Here is a 19,571-nt window from a genome sequence, read left to right on the forward strand (position 1 = left end):
GCTATCTTCTATAGAGGGGAGAACAAATACCATCTTTTTAAAGATAAGGTTGAATACATTGTACGGGCACATAAGGTAAAGACTAATCTTGCACTAGTTAATGCTAGTCATATGAAAAGGTTAGTCAACTCTAGTAAGAACTTTGTATTAATGCTTGTAAAAGCCAAAGAGGAAGAAACATCTGAGGCATTTAAAGGATGTGATCCTAAACATAAGGTTGAAATGGTCAAAGTTGTTTCCGCTTACGATGACTTGTTTCAGGAACCAAAAGGATTGCCTCCTAAGAGAGAGATACAACATGAGATCCAGTTGCAGCAAGATGTGCCACTTCCAAACATTGGCATGTACTGGTTATCAGTCTTGCAAAATGAAGAGATCAAAAAGTAGGTTCAAGAGCTGGTTGAGAAAGGAGTTATTCGTCCTAGTACATCTCCTTGTGGTTCTCCTATTGTGTTGGTTCCAAAGAAAGATGGGACTTGGAGAATGTGCATCGACTAAAGGGCTCTGAACAAGATAACGGTAAAGAACAGTTACCCTCTTCCTAGAATTGATGATTTACTTGATCAGTTGAAACATGCAATTTATTTCACTAAGTTAGACTTGTGTAGTGGATATCATCAGATACAAATTGCAGAAAATGATATTTGGAAAACTGCTTTTAAGACAAAACAAGGACTTTATGAGTGGTTGGTTATGCCCTTCGGGCTTTGTAATGCATCGGCTACATTCATGAGAGTCATGAATGATGTCTTTTATCCTTTTATTGATGATTTTGTTATAGTCTACCTAGATGATATTCTTGTATTCAACAAGTCTTGGGAAGATCATGTAATTCATGTTAAAAAAATCCTTGATGTATTAAGGAAAGAAAAACTTTTTGTAAAGATGTCTAAATGCAAGTTTGCTAAGACATCCTTAGTGTACCTAGGCTATGTTGTAGGGAATGGTCAACTAAAAGTAGACCCTGAGAAGGTTGATTGTATTGTAAAATGGCCTAAGCCAAGTACAGTCACAGAAGTCAGGAGTTTTTTAGGTGCAGTTCAGTACTGGAGGAAGTTCATTGCAAACTTCTCTTTTATTGCTTCATCATTGCACACCTTGACCAGTACGAAGGCAACTTTTTAGTGGGGAGGTCCACAATAGAAGGCTTTTGACACTTTGAAGGAAAAGTTGAGCACCACACCAGTTCTGGCTTTACCAGATTTACATCAACCATTTGAGATTGAGACAGATGCTAGCGGGTTTGCCATGGGAGCTATACTCATGCAAGGAGGTAAACCAGTCTGCTACAACTCTGAAACTTTTTCGGGAGCAGTAAGTAACTATCCCACTTATGATAAGGAACTTTATGCTTTAGTTCAAAGTGTTAAGAAATGGAAACACTACTTAATGGGCAAAGAGACTGTAATCCACACTGATCATCAACCACTTCAGTATTTGCACTCACAGTCTAAACTGCAACAAAGTAGGCATTTTAGGTGGATGGGTTTTCTTCAACAATTTCATTTGGTGATTAAGTATAAGAAAGGTGCCCATAACAAAGTAGCAGATATGCTCTCTAGGCCTCCAGTTAAGAATGCTTTGATAATCCTTAAAAATAGTTCCATGGTTCATGAAAGTTTTCAGGAACAATATGCTAATGATGAGAACTTTAAGGACATATATGCAGCTCTAATCTAGGGTAAACATGTAGAAGAAAAAGATTACTTTGTGTAGGATAACTTGTTGTACCACTTGGGTAAATTGTGTATTCCTAAAGATGAACAGGCACAGGTGATTCGAGAAACACATACCTCTTTGATTGTAGGGCATTTTGGTGTAAGTAAAACATTGGTTCAATTGCAGAAGTATTGTTATTGGCCTCGTATGCAGGAAACTGTTACAAAGTATATAAAAGGATGTGTAATGTGTGCAACCAGTAAACCAAGTAATAGGAAACTGGGTTTGTACACACCATTACCTGTACCATCCCGTCCATGGGAAAATGTGTCTATGGACTTTGTGGGAGGTTTACCTATGTCTAGGAAGGGACATGATTATTTGTATGTTGTTATTGATCAGTTCAACAAAATGTGTATTTTAATGCCATGTAAGAAACAGGTCACTACTGAACTAACAGCTCATATGTACTTCCAATTTGTATGGGTTCATTTTGGGTTACCTACTTCTATTGTATCGGATCAAGATTCTCGATTCTTAGAGGAATTTTGGACATCTTTGTGGGGAGTCATGGACACCAAGCTGAAGAAGAGTACAACCTTCCATCCACAGACTGACGGACAAATAGAGGTAGTCAATAGGATAGTTGTTCATCTGCTTAGAGGTTGCTGTAGCAAGCATCCTAAGTTGTGGGATGAGAATCTTCATTATGTGCAACATGCTTACAACCATGCAGCACATTCTTCTACAAAGAGGTCTCCTTTTGAGACTTGCTTTGGCTACTTGCCAAAGACACCAATGGACTTTGCTTTTGGAAAGGACAATGTTATAGATGGACGCCATGATGCAGAAAGGGCTTTAAAGTTCATCTAGAAGGTCCAAGCAATCCATCAGGCAATAGAAGCATAGTTGGAGCAGAGCCAAGCAAAATACAAGGCTCGCCATGACAAGCATCGCATAGATCATCATTTTCAGGTTGGTGACCGTGTTTGGTTACATATCAGCAAGGAAAGGATGCAAGGTGAAGGTAAGAAGCTTAAGCCTATCAGATATGGTCCCTTTGAGATCTTGGAAAAGATCGGTACCAATGCCTTTCGCATTAATCTTCCTCCATATATGCAAATTTACTCAGTTGTAAATGTAGAAAATTTGAAGTTGTACGAGCCTCCAATGATATTCGATGAAGAGGCTAATATTCAAGTTCCTTCAGTTGATGACCTTGCACCTGAGTATATGTCAGAGCTGCCAGAGGATGTCATTCTTGACAGAAATGTCAGATCTTCAAAAAGAGGTGCTATTGAGTACTTTAAAGTAGGACATAAAGGGATGCATCTTGGAAAAGCACAATGGATGGAGGTTGAAAGAGTGAGGGAATTGTATCCTCACTTACTTTCTGAGTAATCAAGCTTTCGGAGGTCCAAAAGCTCTTTGGTGGGGAGGATTGATCCAGGAGGATATGCTCCTTAAAATAGTCAAATCTCACGTGGGTGGATGATTCCAAACACAACAATTTCTAGTTGTATTGGCCCAAAATGTTAGTTGGAGGATTCGAACCCCCAACCACTCAACCTCCGATGTTGCCTCAATACCATTGCACCATGAGATTCACGCTTAGCTAAACATAGTGCTCAGTTCTATTTAAAGCGTAAACCGCTTAGTGCTATTAAAAGAGAGGCAGGTGGGAGTTGAACTCCCAACCACCGGTCTCCTAAAACCAAGGATGCCCGGTGCGCTATTAATAGTGCATAAGATATTTTACATAACCAAATATATTCTGCCTAACCTTATTTAAATAAGTTTATTTGTTAAAAACAAACCCCTAATAATGGAGTAAAATCCAAACCATAAAATGGAAAGAGGATATTTACGAGATTATTTTCCCAAGGGGGATTATTTTTTGGTTTTGGTGGTTTTAGCCTAATTATGGCTAATTTTATGTATAAAAGGGGGTATTAGGCCTTTGAAAATCATCCAAGTGATGAGAAGGAGATTATGAACTTGAAGGCTTGTTGATTATTCCTGCACATTGGAGAATAATGTTGCCATTGTGCTTGAAGGGAATATCTTGTAACACTTGTAATTGATTTTGGAGCTAATCGGATCGGTCCCCCTATTGGAGCAGGACCTGGAGACGTAGTTCAACCCGCGACCGAACTCCGTTATCAATTGTGTTTTGTCTTCTATCTTTCTACTCTCTTTCTTTCAGTTCATTACCTTTATTATGCTTTGTTCATTTAAGCATTATTATGTTAATTCGCTCAGATTAAAGCTTTGAATTAACTTGTGTAATATTGTTAAGCATTTGTTTGTAATTGTCATTGATCCTAATCAGATCACGACCATTTCTTGTGGAGTAATTTTACCTTCAATTCCACTTTGGTGATACGATTCCCGCAACTCAATGTTCATTGGTATATATATACAGAGAGCTACCAAATTGCTTGTTTAAGGATGTACAATTTTTTGGGGTTTCTTTTGAAGACTATAGGTACAATTGATCCATACGAAAAATTTCCATATTAATGAGATACCTAATGCATTACAATCGATAAAAACTAGAGGTTTGGACAACGTGTGAGGGAACTAAGGAGAAAAGTATAGACCAAAAATTTGCAAAGTTCATACCTAATTTAAAACCCATGAGTCGTGGTGGACCAAGTCCATGGTACAAAACAAATACTTTAAGTTGTGCAAATGACAAGCCAATAATTTCACTTATCTATTGTTTGTTAAATGTGTGGAGTCATTTGTATTATCTATGTCATAATGTATGGAGTCATTTGTATTATCTATGGTCATTTATGCCATGTAGATCTGGTATTGTATGGGGAAAGGATCTAGTAGTTGAGCGTATTCCAATGGCTGTGATAGCATTTGTTGATTTAATGTCTATTATTTTTTATAACATTGCACCAATAGTTATGACTTTAAAATTGTTATTATGATGACAACTATCCATCATTGAATGAAATGCATCACTAAGCACTAAAAAGCAACGAACCATGTGATGCCACATTAGCACACAAGTATTGGTTTCACTTTTGCACAAGTATCGGTCTCACCCTTTCTTTTGGTTGTTTTGGACACCTTGGCAAAAACATGTTGATGTGGCATCATATTTGATGATGTGGCCTTGAAACCTTAGTTATAAATAGGGGACTTGCCAAGTAAGCCTTTGTAAAACATTGGGAGTGATTTGAAATTTCACATAAGATTTTGAGAAGCAGAAAGTTAGGGTGCTCAACTATTGGTTCCTCTCCTCTACATGTACATCCATAGTGAGCCAGGTAATTCAACATTATGTACAGGAACTCCAAACTCTAGGGAATATAATCCAAGTTCATTCCAATGAATATGCTTATATATTATAAATTTTGTTTATTTTAAACAATTCTATTGTTGAATTGAATAATTTGAATTAAATGGCGTTTTCTATATTATTAAAAAGAAGCCAATTCAATTTATTCTAGTTTTATTAATAAACAAGATTTTTATATAAATTTTTTTTTTAATAATTTAATAATTTTTATTTTTTATATCATTATATTTTTAAATTAAATGTTATATAGAATATTTTTATTGTCACCACTCTCATATCTATTATCAATATTGTATTCCAAATTTGATTTGAAGATTAGTAAAAGAATTTTTTTTAATCTCATTAAAATATGAAGTACTTTAAATTCATTCAGAAATTAGTTCATTTAAAAATTAGGTTTCAAAATAAAATGCTTGTCTAAAAGTTAGATTTCATAATATAAAATATGTTTAAGAAAAAATATAAATTGGATAAGAAATTAATATTAAAAATATTTATCATAAAATTAAAATATTTTTAAAATATTTTAAGAAAATGTAAATAATAAATATTTTTTTAACTACTTTGAAGTTTATTATAAAGAATTTATAAAAAAAATTACATACAACTTCTATAAATAAAATAAAATTATAAAATGAAAGATAAATTTATGTTTTACAAGATCTATCAATATAAATCCAACCTAACTCTAACATTTAATCATAGTGTAATTAATTTTCCCCTATAGCTATGACAATATTGCATTATTACATTACAACTCCATGGAATATAGTGGGAAATTGCTTATCTTCTAATAGAGTTACTTAAAAAAAATATATTTCAAATATTTAGTAGATATAACTATCTATGTACACATTTCTATTATATTGTTTTTTTTCCCTATACTAATTCAAAAATAAATATCTTGTCACTATCTAGCTGTGAAAGCCTCACATCTTGTACGATTAATCAACTTTCTCTCCGAACATGATCCATTCACTCCAAGTTGGCCAACTAGTTATCCACACTACTAGCCTCTTGATAGGTATGAGAGATGGAAAACTCCATTTTTTCTAGGCACACCCATGCTCTACTTAGCAGCCTTGATAGCTTCCAATTGGTGCTTATTTTTAAGTGATGCCATTAATGCAAAGTAATGACACACCTTCTATGTCGACATTCTTCTGATGTCTTTTGATGCATGTTTCTAGACCTCTTATCAGAGCTATATACTTTGCCTCGTTGTTTGTAGAAATTTTATTTGTACCTACCAATGCCCACAGCTCCTCTCTGTCCTCATTTCTTAAAATACATCCAAAACCAGACTGACTAGGATTACCACATGTGGGAGAAATCTATTTAGCATACGCTCTTTTTGTTAAATTTTTGATATTTCCAAACCTAGTCCCAATGACACCTAACAACCTAAGTCCAGGTCATTGACTCCCCATGCTCTCCTCCCAATTGGTAAATTTGGTTGCCCACAACCTAGGCACATTTCTATTGGGCGTTTCTATCATTGCTTTCTCTATTTTATTCAATAGATCATGCATCGATCTTTCGACCTCTTTAAAGATTCTATACTTGCGCTCCTTCCATAGGTGCCACACCATTATCGAAGGAGCGCACACCAATATACCTCCCCATAAATTTTTCTGATGCAGTTCTGGTTAGCTGAGAAGAAAATTGGCTAAAGACTCTCTCCTTGGACTGCTCCAATCGAATTTTCTCTATAGCCAGTGGTAAAGCAAATGATCACATGTTTCCTCATCTTGTTTACACATTATGCACCAAGTGGGTCCAAGCACTCCAACCTTCTAAAGCCATTCCGCCGTCAATATTTTCTTATGCAAGGCCATCCAAAGGAGAGCTCCGAGTTTAGGAAGAAGGCAATTTCCCCAGCACAGATCTTTACGCCACTTTGATTTTTCCGAAACCTCATTCAAGATCTGGTACCACACCAGACTATTTCATCTTCTTACTCTTTCAATACCACTTTGTGTTCCTCTTTCGGGCCACCAGACGGCTCTTGGCCTCCTTGATCTCCAAATCTTTGATTTGCCTCTAGTACCATCTCACAACTCTGGTGCACTCCTTCTTAATTAGATAGTGAGAAACCTTCGTTCCCACCTTATCTAAAAGATAAGTTCTTATATTTCTAAGAACTTCATGTCTTCTCCTAAAGGAGGGTGACCCTCCTAGGAATCCACCCAAAAGTCTATCTAGGTTCAATTACTAATGACTAATGTTCTATGTAATGTGATTAATAATAAGATGTCAACATTTGTATAGGAAGCTCCATACAATAGAACCTTGGGGAGAGTTGGCAATAGTCACAATCCTCTTATGATCCTAGAAATCCAAATACTTACTTTGCATTAACTTGTAGCAAGGTAGGTTTGTTCGGCAAACAAAGCATTTTCCCTAAAAGTTTAGCAACTAGAGCCTGATTAAGAAGATTAATATGTCTCTCACTAGACCTGCCATCCTTTGTTTTCTGACAGATCAAATCCCACTTGATGAGAGGTATCCTATGTGGTCGCTTGACCCTTCCCATAAGAACTTTTTGAAGAGAGATTCCATTATTGCTAAAGATCTTCTAGACATTTCCAAGTATGACATACCATATATCAGTAGAGCACAATGAACCAATTTCACCACCATAATCCAGCTTGCCAATGAGAGCCATTTTCCTTTCCACGAGGTGGCTTTAGTTCTACATTTTTCAATGCATTCAGTCCATAGTGAAGATTGGATGACACCTTTCAAGAGTAGAGCACCAAGATACTTAGAAGAAAGCACATCTATTGAGAAACCCAACACTTTGGCGATTCTTCCCTAGCACTCATTTCTAGAAGTGAAGAAATACATATTTGTTTTGTCCTTATTAATTGTTTGCCCTGAACATAAACTATATTGTTCCAACATCTCCTTAATGATCAATGTTTCTTTGATAGAAGATTCTCCTAGAAGAGCCATGCCATTTGTAAATTATATATGGGATAAAGGAGTAAAGTCAACAATCACCCTAATGTTGGAATCAAGGAACACTGAGAGGGGGGGGGGTGTGTGAATCAGTATTCTACTAATAAATAAACTTTCAAACTTATTCTTAGACCACCAGAAGAAAATGAAAGAAAGTAAAGTGCAAAAACACAAGATACTCAGCCACAAAAACATAACACCAAGATTTTTACGTGGAAACCTGAAAAGGAAAAACCACAGTGGGATTGAAACCCACAATATTCATATACTGTGATCAAGAGTACATAAATATTACATGAGGGGAATGCACTTGCTTTCAAGCACAATGCCTAGAACCAAAGGTTCAATTACAATAATTACAATATGGAAGTTTCACTGACTTACAGATCAATTAAAATGATAATTATAGTTATTAAACTCCAAAATAGCATCAAATAATGCCTAGATGAGTTTCGATTAAGTGCAAAAACTCCGACTGCATCACCTCTGCAACTTTTCTTTGTTCTGCCTCTCAGTTAGCTACCAGATCAATAATGCACACGTGAAACTGTGCCAAAATGGTTTCTTGATCACAAATCGCTCATCGCATTATACAAAAATCTCTTCTACAGGCTTAGACCGGATCACCAAAACATTTATGGATCCATCAAATGATGTCATTTGAAATGACTTCCACAAGTCGGCCCTATCATCTCATGCACGAATCTCACCACCACAATCACTACAAGGATTCCAGACCAAAAATGCAATCCTGAAATATTAGAGATAGATTACCGGATCACTTTCTCCACCAGTCACCAAAATTCATGACTACCAGATAGGATTTCCAAGGAGAGTTACCATTAATGACACCCCTGATCCATTATCCATGTACTAAAATCCACCACAATTGCCAACACCTAATACCTCTCCAAACCCCCCATAAAACCTTCTCTTTGATTGAGATTCCTAAGGATTCAACCATCAACTCAAAAAGAAAAGGAAAAATAGGATCACCCTGCCTAAGTCCCCTGGCATATTGGAAAAATCTGCATATGGAACCATTGACTGAAATAAAAAATCTAAGGAGATTAAAAAGTAGATTCGTTCAAAACACTCCTTGCTAAAACCCATCTTATCTAATGTTTGAACTAGAAATATCCAACTCACCATATTGTAGGCCTTTTTTATATCCAATTTGGCAATCATGCTCTTCAGCTTCTCTAAAACAATTGAATGGATTGCTTTGTTGGCTGGGAAGATACTCTCTACAATATCCATACTAGGAGTGAAGCCATTCTTCTGAGTCAAAATAATTTTACTTCTAGCATTATGTTCAATCTATTTGCCATAATCTTTTAAATTATGTTGTATAGTGTATTGCACAACAAAATAGGCCTATAATCAGTAAAGGATGACCCTTCTATTTTCTTAGGAATAAGTGTTTGCATTATGTTGTTAATATCTTTGATAATTTTTTTTTTCCCTTCTAAACTCTTCCACTACCTCCCAAACATCATGAATTAGTGTAACACCTCTCTAACCCTAACACATTAAAACAAGTATTATGATACTAAACTTACACTTAGATGGAAATGAAGTAAGTATTGAAATGATAATCAATGTAGAAAGAGATAATTGGTAGATCTAGTGGTCATTATGGTGATAATGCATATGCTAATGATGCTCTGCAAAAAGGATTAGAAAATCTGTTTGATGGCAACACACACAAGAGCACAAGAAACAAACATTAGTGTTAGCAACAAAAGATTATCCTAAATAGGCATATCAAGAGAGATATTAAGCATGAAATAGAAAGCATACAAACATAGAATAGATAAACTACACTCCTCTAAATGCTAATCAAGATGCTCATAGTTGCTCCTCCATTGTTCCTCTCCTCTTCAAGTTCCACATGAGTGTAGCTCTCAGCCTTTAGCACTAGTCATGGATGCCATATGGAGATTCAAGATGGATGAATATGATAAACAAATGCTATGCAAGTGTAGATAGTGATGCTATGAAAAAGATCTATGCTAATACCAGTATAACAACAATACTCTAATGCTTCCTTCTTTGCTTGAGGAGAAGGATTCTATTTATAGAAGAAATAGGGAAATGAAGGGTTAAGATTGAGCAATCTTAACAAGGGTTAGGATTGAAAGATATTCAATCCATGTGAGACTTTCAACCCAATCCCATGTTGACAAGTGTCACCATGAGGAGGCTTGAGAAGAGAGATAAGGAGCATTAAATGCTTGAGGGGACATGATGGTTACCCTAGTCAAAGAAATAAATGCTTTGAAGAGACCCATGAGTCAAAAGGATGGTTAAGTTAGAGGAAAGTCTCTAACCAAAGGTAAAAGGTGAGTTAACCATAAATAGTTATGTAAGAGCCTTTAATGGTTTGGAAAACTTTAGAGGTTAACCATTTGAAGACTTAAAGCCTTAAATGTTTTTCAAAGACTTTGAGGGCTTTGAGAAGTGACTCCAAGTTGCTTAAGAATGTGACAATAATTAGGGGATGGATTAGGATAATTAGGAAGGGGTTAGAAGAATCTAGAAGGGGGTTAGGATTGCAAGTGAGTTTTGTAGGAGAATGCAAGTGGGAGGAATTTAGGGATTTTCAATTAAAATAAAATCATTTATTTCAATTAAATGGTGTAATTTGCATTTGGATAGATATTTAAATAAATATTAATTTATTTAAATGTGAATATGAATTTTGGATTTAAATAAATCTTAATTTATTTATATAAGAAAAAGGAAGATAAAACATTTAAATGCTTGAAGACTTTGAGGGAAACCATTAAAGGCTTAAAAAGACTCTAGAAAGAAGCCATTAAGTTTGAAGACTTTAAGGGAAACCATTAAAGGCTTGAGAAGACTCTAGAAGGAAGCAATTAAGTTTGAAGACTTTAAGGGAAGCCATTAAAGGTTTCAAGTGGGTGAGGATAAATAGGATTTTAAATAAATAATTTATTTATTTAAAATACTTGTGCAACTTGCATTTGTAGGAAAATGCAAGTGGGTCGAGGATAAAGGTGATTTAAATAAATTTCAAAGTTAATGTATTTAAATGTGAGAGATGAGATTTTGGGGGATTTAAATAAATATTAATTTATTTAAATGTGAGAGAAGATTTAATTAAACAAATATGATTTATTTTTTTAATTAATGGTTTGAATTTGGCTAAGTGAATTAAATCAAATAAATTGAATAATTTATTTAATTAATAGGAGAAGAGGGTTAAGATGAATTAATTAAATATTAATTTAATTAATTATTGATTGATGGTTAAATAATCAAATAAATACTAAATATTCATTTAATTAAGTGGACAGGTTTATGTGACTACATTTGCCCCTCTTTGAGACGGTGTGGTTTTATTGCGTCATTTCAAAAAAAGAAAAATAGGTGTGAAGAAATATGCCCCATAAATGTTAATTTAGTGGGTGGTATGCCTCCTCGAGAGATGGGCTGAAAAATCTCAAAAAATCGGGCAATCTCTCGAAAAAGAATGAGAAGTGGAGAGGAGGTAGAATAGAAGAAATTAGAAATAATGGTGAAAGAATGGAAGAAAATAGAGTGAATACGGAGAAATGGCAAGTCAGTGAGTACCCATAGGTTATGCAGAAGATACGATGAAAATGTGGTGTTGTGCTTTTGATTGATGCTATATAGTTGATCAAAATCGTTGGACAATATGGTGCAATTGGTTAAATTGCCTAGGTCGAGTCAAAGCGTGACAACTGATGTCAGTTGTTTGCTTGGACAGGATAAAGTCTGAGTAAGTGAATCAAAGTGACCTGTTGTGACTTAGACAATTGATGTAATTGCCTGATGAAGTCAAGGTATTTGAAGCAAAATACTCTTTGAGACTTAGACAATTGATGTAATTGTTTGTTGGATTGTGTTTGATTGGTTGATCAATTGATAGTGTGTGCATGTGATGGGTGGGTGTGATGAATCATAGCAGCCCCATTGAGACTAGGTCATTATGATAAATGCCTGATGTAGTCTAGGATTGCCATGATCGATTACCTGTTGAGACCCGAAGATACTTGATCAGAGTATCTGTTGATAGTCTAGGTGTGTGGGAGTCAATGTACCTATGCAGATAGGGTAACTTGCTTGATTGGGTTGATGGGAAATGATGTAGGGTATGTGATGTTGATTACCAAGATGGGGAGGGTGAGGGGGGGTTCGATGTTAGATAGAAGAAATGGAGGACCTATGACTCATTCCTATGGAAGAAGATTGAAAAAAAAACTAGAGTATGCATTGTCATTACTATGTATGAATGATATGCATCTATTATGAACATATGGATGGATGGAATGCAACAGAATGCAATATATATAGATGAGATGGAATGACGATCCATAGTGATTTATTTTCATCATTGAGCTTTAAAATGTTGTAATAAAATACAAGTAACTTGACATAATGATTCAAGATGACCTGAGTATTCCTTACATGGATTTTGATATAGCAAGTTAATACAAGCAACTTGATATAATGGATCAAGTTGACCCGAGTATTGCTTGCAGAACAGACAAGGATTATCTCCTTTCATGCATGACTTGGAACATCCTCCTTGATCTTTTTCTAATCATATCCTGAGACAAGTTCATACCATAGTCAGAGATAAACCATTATCGAGTTTGGATGAGGCAGTAGGAACCAAAGATGGAGCATTATACTTGCAAGAAAACAACATATATAAAGAATAAAGAATACGGATCCTCGATAATGGTTCATGATCACATGGTCGAGGTATACGCTGTAGTCAACAAACCATAGTGATCTATGACTATATTTTGCATATGATCACGTAGCTTAGTGAACTTCCCACGTAGACACCATTAGTACATGCATAAGAAATTCATTGAAATAATTCACAGAAGACATACAAACAATGCGTAGGAACCATCCCGGCCACTCTAATCACTTGTGGATATCCCAGAGTAGCATAGGAACCTAATATATATAAATGAATGAATAACCTGCAAATCCAATCAAGTATTTTGATAGCTTAAACAAAATTTTCTTGTCAAAGAAAATGTCATTTTGTCTTTGTTTTTGGTAAGGAAGGATGCATCCTTGTTTAGACAGTGGGTGCATTGATGTCGATTGTTTTGGTTGATGTGATAAATTTTCAACATTTGAGTTTATCATGATGTTTGCTTGGTATCTGATTTGAAAAAAAATGTATGTACAGGGTGTTGCCATGTTTTTGATTGATTTTTGATGTTTTTTGATGTTTTTTGGATTTTGTGAGATAGTTTTGAATGTTTTTGTATTTTCTGAGACAATTTTTCCAATGTTTTTGGATTTTGTGAGATAGTTTTGAATGAAGAACTCAGTGAATCACAAAACAATGTAGTATCCACTTCCATTAAACTAGATTAAGGGTTTTGCCCCCAGTTTAGACATGACTATGAAAAAGCGAGATGCCAAACACATGAAGTACTATCCTTGATTGTAGATCAATAACAAGCCATGACTTTGGATAGATGGATGAATGGATGTAATGAATGTGATCGTAACAAGTCTGAAAGACAATGGAGCCATAGCCCTTACGAGTGGCGCCTGTTTGCCAGGTTTTCACCATCGCTCTTACCCAAGGTGCCACCGAAGTGGTTGTTCACCGTTTGGATGCATGATTTTTCTTTACTATTTTGATGATTTTGTATTTTCTTCAAGACATTTTTCTGAATGTTTTTGGTGTTTTTTTGTACAGCTTTTAGGTATAAAACCATTTGAGGTGCATGCTGTTGATTGGATCTGCTAGCGGTTCTCCTTCGGAAGTAGCCAACTGATATGCCCCAGACCCAAATACAACAGTGATAATATATGGACCCAGCCAGTTCGATTCAAACTTTCCTTGATGTTCTCGATTTGGTTGGTTATGAGGATTCTCTCGAAGAACAAGATCACCTACCTCAAATGTACGAGGTCGAACTCGATGATTATAGCTTCTTCTCATGTGCTGCTAATAGGCTTTGAGGTGACTGTATGCAGCTTATCATTTCTCATCAAGTAGCTCTAAGTCTTGGAGACGGGATACTCTGTATGCTTCATCATTGATGAGATTGTGCAAGGAAACCCGTAGTGATGGTATCTCAACCTTAATAGGTAAAATAGCTTCTGCACCATAGACCAATGAGTAGGGAGTTGTGCTTGTAGGGGTTCAAATGCTAGTTCGATACACCCATAGTGCTGGATTCAACTGAACATGCCAATCACAACCGACATCATTGACTGTCTTCTTTAGGATTCTTAATATGTTCTTGTTTGATGCTTCAACCTGACCATTGCCTTGTGGGTAATAGGGAGTGGAAAAGCGATGTTGGATGTGAAATTTCTCACAGAGCTCACGGACATCTTGATTTTTGAAAGGAAACTCGTTATCTGTGATGATAGACATGGGTACACCATACCGACAGATGATGTAATTAAGGATGAATGAGGCGATTTTCTTGCCAGTGACTTAGGTAAGTGGAATAGCTTTGATCCACTTTGTGAAGTATTTAGTGGCAGTAATAATGAATTTGTGGCCGTTGGATGAAGAGGGATGGATTTTACCCACAAGGTCAAGTCCCCATTGACAAAAGGGCCATGGTGTTGTGATTGGTTCCAATTCTTGTGCTGGTGCATGTATCAGGTCGCCATGAACTTGGCATTTCTTGCACTTTCTGACAAAGTAGTATGAGTCTTTTTCCATGGATGGCCAATAGTATCCAGTGCATAGGAGTTTCTTGGCCCAACTTATGTATGAGGTGGAGGAGATGGCTTCTCTATTGTTGGGAATGATAATCTCTGGTTGATGACTTATATTATGACAATATGCAAAGGGATTTGCATCTCCCAGGATTGTGATTTCCACACCATTATGCAGGAACTTGATACACTGATGGTAAGTGGATGGAACGGCTTCATGGTGTGTATCCAAGGCCTTCCCAACAACAAATTGTATGGCAGAGGAAGGTCCAGGACTTGACAGATGATGTGTTTCACCATAGGGCCCACTTGGATTGGTAGCACAACAACTCCTTTGGATAAATACTCTGCATCATCATAAGCTTTGATTGTGATCTTCTTGCAGGGATCCACTGATTCAATTGTATATCCCAAAGCTGTGACTAATTATAGTGTACAGATATTCAGGCCTGCTCCATTATCAATCAAGACTCGCTTGATCCTATGTTGGTTGATAAACCCTTTAATGTGGAGTGAAGCGTTGTAAGGTTGTTGGAAGGATGAGTTGTCACTTTCAGAGAAAGTGAGACAAGGTGATGATCTTAGATTTCCAATCATGGCTTGGAACTGATCTGTATTTAGGTTTGCAGGAACTGACACCTCTTAGAGAGCTTGATCCAAGATTATTTTATGAGATGGAGATAGGTGCAATAGCTCTAAGATAGATATCAGTGCGGGTGTTTTGTCTAACTACTCCACAAGGTTATACTGCTTTGGGATAGATGGGGTGCCTTATGGAGCTGCTTTTATGGTAATCTTGCTAGGACGTGTAACAACATTGCAAGTGGAGTAGGGATTTTTGATGGTTATAGTTGCAATCTATTCACTGGCATCATATAGGTGATTCACAGTGTAATTATACATGGCTTGCGTATAATTGGTGGTATCTATTTTTCACCCTGAAGTGGAAGGACCCCTTTGATCTTGTGATGGAAATGGATTTTTAAACATGAGATGATCATTGTTTGTTGTCTTTGGGTCATGTCCTTTGATTTTGATTTCACCTCGGTCAATAAGGTCCTGAATAAGATCTTTCAATCTGTGACAATTGCTTGTCTTATGTCCTTTCCCTTGATGGAAATCACAATGTTCAATATCCCTCCACCATGAAGGTTTGACTTGAGGTTCATAATTTGATGTTTTGGGTAAGGTCACCAGATTTTGAGAAACCAACTGACGTAACACTATTTTGATGGGTTCCCCTAAGGGAGTGTATGTTCATTTTGGTTTATAATTTTGTTGACGTTGTCTGGGTTCCTCTTGAGATGTATTGCATCCTTGATTTGGAGGAGCAACTATGTTATTCTTGGGTAGGGGGTTCTGTCCTATAAATTGAACCACAGATTGTGCACTTTTGATAGTTTTTGCATCCACAACCTCGTCGTTGCTGATGTTTTTGTTTTTGTTCCAGAAGTTAGGCTTGTCACTATCGAAGCGTGGGTGATGGCCATCCTTTGGCTCATTATATATCTTGATAAGCCCTTTCTTGATGAGAGCCCACTCAAATTTTAAGCCTTTCGTGATCATGTCATTGAAAGAGTCTGTGTCTTTTACGTCTAGGTGAAATTCCATTTCGTCATTTAAGTTGGAAATAAATATTTCCACTAGTTCTTGTTCAGGTAACTGAAGAGAACATCTACTAGACATTTGATGCCATCATTGCAGAAAGACTGAAAATAGTTCACCCGGTTTTTGTTTAGTGTTACATAGATTAGCCATGGTGATATCACGTTCAATGTTGTGTGAGTAATGTGCCAGGAATTTTTGGACGAGTTCTTCAAATGTCCTAATGCCACCTGGTAATCGGAAAAACCATGATGTGGTTGTTCCTCTCAAGCTTTGAGGAAAAAGGTGCATTAGGTACGTATCCTTGTATGCCACTTCGAGGCAAGCTGAATGGAATTCTCTAACATGATCATGAGGGTCTCCTTTTCCTTTATACTTTTCAAACTTGGGTGTTTCAAACCCTTGTGGAAAAGGTGGCATATAAAGATTCCTATCAAAGGGATAGGGACAAATGTCATTGAGTGAAAATTGATTGGTTTTTACACCACTATGAAGTTGTTGGGCGAGATTCTCAACTTGTTGTCACAACATTTCTATGTCATTTGGAGGAGGAGGAGGTGGGGGATTACCTTGATGAAGGTTGTATCTAATGTGTTCTCTACCTCTTTCATCCTCATTATGACTTTGGCGTTTTGATGCTTGTCTTAGTTGTGCAACATCAAAGTCAGAGGGTAGTTTAGCCCCTTCTTGAGCAACTCTTAAAAAGTGAGCATCGACATTGCTCTTGAGTATCTCGTCAAAAAGTATATTGAAGAGAGGGTTGTGTTGTGCCCTTTCTATTGCTTCAGGAGTAGGAGTGCTTGTATTTTCATCATTTATATTTCCTCCAAGAGCTTCTTGGAATTCATTAATATTTTCCTCCTCTTCCTCTTCAATTTCCATTTGTCTAGTTCTAGATCGGGTTTGAGCCATTTTGTTTATAAGTTTTTGTTGAAGTTGGGTGAAAATGATGATGAGTTGTTGATGAAATGAAAGATTTATGTTTGGTGAAATGCTTTGCATATGTATCCCTAGCACTAAAGGTAGATTTTACCAAAGTTCTTCGTTGAATTGCTTGTTGTGTTTGTTTTCACAAAGTTTGATGTGATAAGGTTTATAGAGATCTGAGATGTGTTACAGACTCAACTACCTAGTAATGAGAGGATGCACTCATAGACTAGTTTTAACCTGCATAGAAATGCCTCTTGGGATGAGTTTATCCTAGATGTAGAGACACTCTAAAAAGTGATGTGTTTGTGTTTGATTCAAGCAATTTTGAAAATAGAACTTAGGACAAAAACCTCTTGATGCTTTGAGAGTTGGAATGGATTGATGATATTTGAATATGATAATGGATGAAAAGTGAACTTCAATAAAAGCTTCGTGTTACATAAGGAACAAACTCTTCTTCTTCCCTCTCAGGGGTTGGTGGTTCTTCCGGAGCTACGTTATAAGTGATACAAATGTCAGGAAAGAAACCAGGATTGATTTTGCCTCCTTTGTTTTTGTGATAACTCAGAGCTCGATATTGCATAAAAGCTCTGCGGTTTAATGACTCTTGATAAAATTCATTTGATTTCCCTTGAAGATAAAGATGCATGTGATGTAAGAAGGCACTATGAGAGACAAAGATTTTTCTATTAAGATAGAAGAATTTCCTCCTTTTGATTAAAGCCTTTGAGCTTAATGGCCTTCTCTTCAAGTTGATGTGTTGATGAAGATTCTTCTTTCTCAAGATGTGAAGAATGGTCATATAATTTGATACTTTTCTTTTTCTCTTTGTTTTTGATCTTTTGGTTTTTGAAAAATGTTTGTGTTGGATGAATACTTGTTTTAAATTTTGGATTTTATGGTGTTTCTTTGACAAGAAAACAAAGCAAGCACACAAACACAAGAATGTTGCCTCAAAAGGCGCAAATAGGTGTGGGTCTAGATCAACCCAATCTTTGGACTTTTTATGACCCTTTCCTTTAAATATATTTTAGGTGTTTTTCCAAAGCCTGAAGTCGGCTCAATTTGTACTGGTCTAACACAAAATGAAGACACTTCAAACACTCTTTATCCCTAAGGTCAAATGGCCAGTTGTGATAATTTTAGCCCACATCTTGATATTTCTTCAACTTTGGTACCACATACCTTATGAATCCCATCGTGGCAGGTAAGGATGTGATATACTAAGTCTTGCACAAGCATAACAAATAGATGATCCCTATGATGGGGGAGTCACCACTTTTATTGGGCTACATGTAACCTTTCAAAAAGCTATGTTTCTACTCAAGGAAATATGTATGGTGAGTATCTTGGGACCAAAACCATCTATGCTCTTGCACTGAATTTATCACAAATATCCTCAATCAATAGAATGGGTGGGCTACTACATAAAGGTGTTTAGTAATTTTCTATGTTTTTGGACATAAGTTCATTCTGCAATGGCTCACTTAAGAGCCTTGTAACTTGTGGTGGGGCCCATTTGTCCTTTCGACAAGTTACACTATAGGAGCAGCTATACCCAAGGTTACAGCTTTCGCTCACACCTAATTTATATAGCGGCTCGAAGGATTTACTGTGCGAGGTTGTTCCCAAGAGTGATGTGTCTCTTAGCAGGCCTCTCTTAAAAATATAAAATATGAGTGTTAAACATTTCTTCACACTAGATACTCAGGAGCAATGCTAATGCTCACTTTTTAAGACTTGCTCAAGAAGGGGCTAAACTACCCTCTGACTTTGATGTTGCACAACTAAGACAAGAATCAGAATGCCAAAGTCGTAATGAGGATGAAAGAGGTAGAGAACACATCAGATACAACCTTCATCGAGGTAATCCCCCACCTCCTCCTCCTCTAAATGACATAGAAATGTTGCGACAACAGGTTGAGAATCTCGCCCAACAACTTCATAGTGGTGTAAAAACTAATCAATTTTCACTTAATGACATTTGTCCCTATCCCTTTGATAGGAATCTTCATATGCCACCTTTTTTTGTTTAAGTCTTAAGTCTTGTGGTGAACTATTTTCAGTCTTTCTGCAATGATGGCATCAAATGTCTAGCAGACGTTCTCTTCAGTTACCTGATCAAGAACTAGTGGAAATATTTATTTCCAACTTAAATGAAGAAATGGAATTTCACCTAGACGTAAAAGACATAGATTCTTTCAATGACATGATCACCAAAGTTTTAAAATTTGAGCGGGCTCTCATCAAGAAAGGACTTATCAAAATCTACAATGAGACAAGGGATGGCCCTCGTCCCTGCTTCAATAGTGACAAGCCTAACTTCTGGAACAAAAACAAAAATATCGTCAACAACGGTGTTGTGGATGCAAGAACTATCAAAAGTGCA

At 36.3% G+C, this 19,571-nt stretch overlaps 1 protein-coding gene across 1 annotated transcript; it reads left to right on the forward strand.

Annotated features, from left to right (window-relative positions):
• Nucleotides 1–2,673: 2,673 nt before the first annotated feature.
• Nucleotides 2,674–3,060, forward strand: LOC131859332 (uncharacterized). Its single transcript, XM_059212946.1, has one exon. The coding sequence runs from the start codon at nucleotides 2,674–2,676 to the stop codon at nucleotides 3,058–3,060; it is 387 nt and encodes a 128-aa protein (XP_059068929.1).
• Nucleotides 3,061–19,571: the final 16,511 nt, after the last annotated feature.

Source organism: Cryptomeria japonica, chromosome 10, assembly GCF_030272615.1.
Source record: "Cryptomeria japonica chromosome 10, Sugi_1.0, whole genome shotgun sequence".
NCBI classification, from domain to species: Eukaryota; Viridiplantae; Streptophyta; class Pinopsida; order Cupressales; family Cupressaceae; genus Cryptomeria; species Cryptomeria japonica.

Bases quoted from the DNA above. Each gene is read 5' to 3' on its own strand.
- LOC131859332 (XM_059212946.1), top strand. From the start codon at position 2,674: ATGCAAGGTGAAGGTAAGAAGCTTAAGCCTATCAGATATGGTCCCTTT.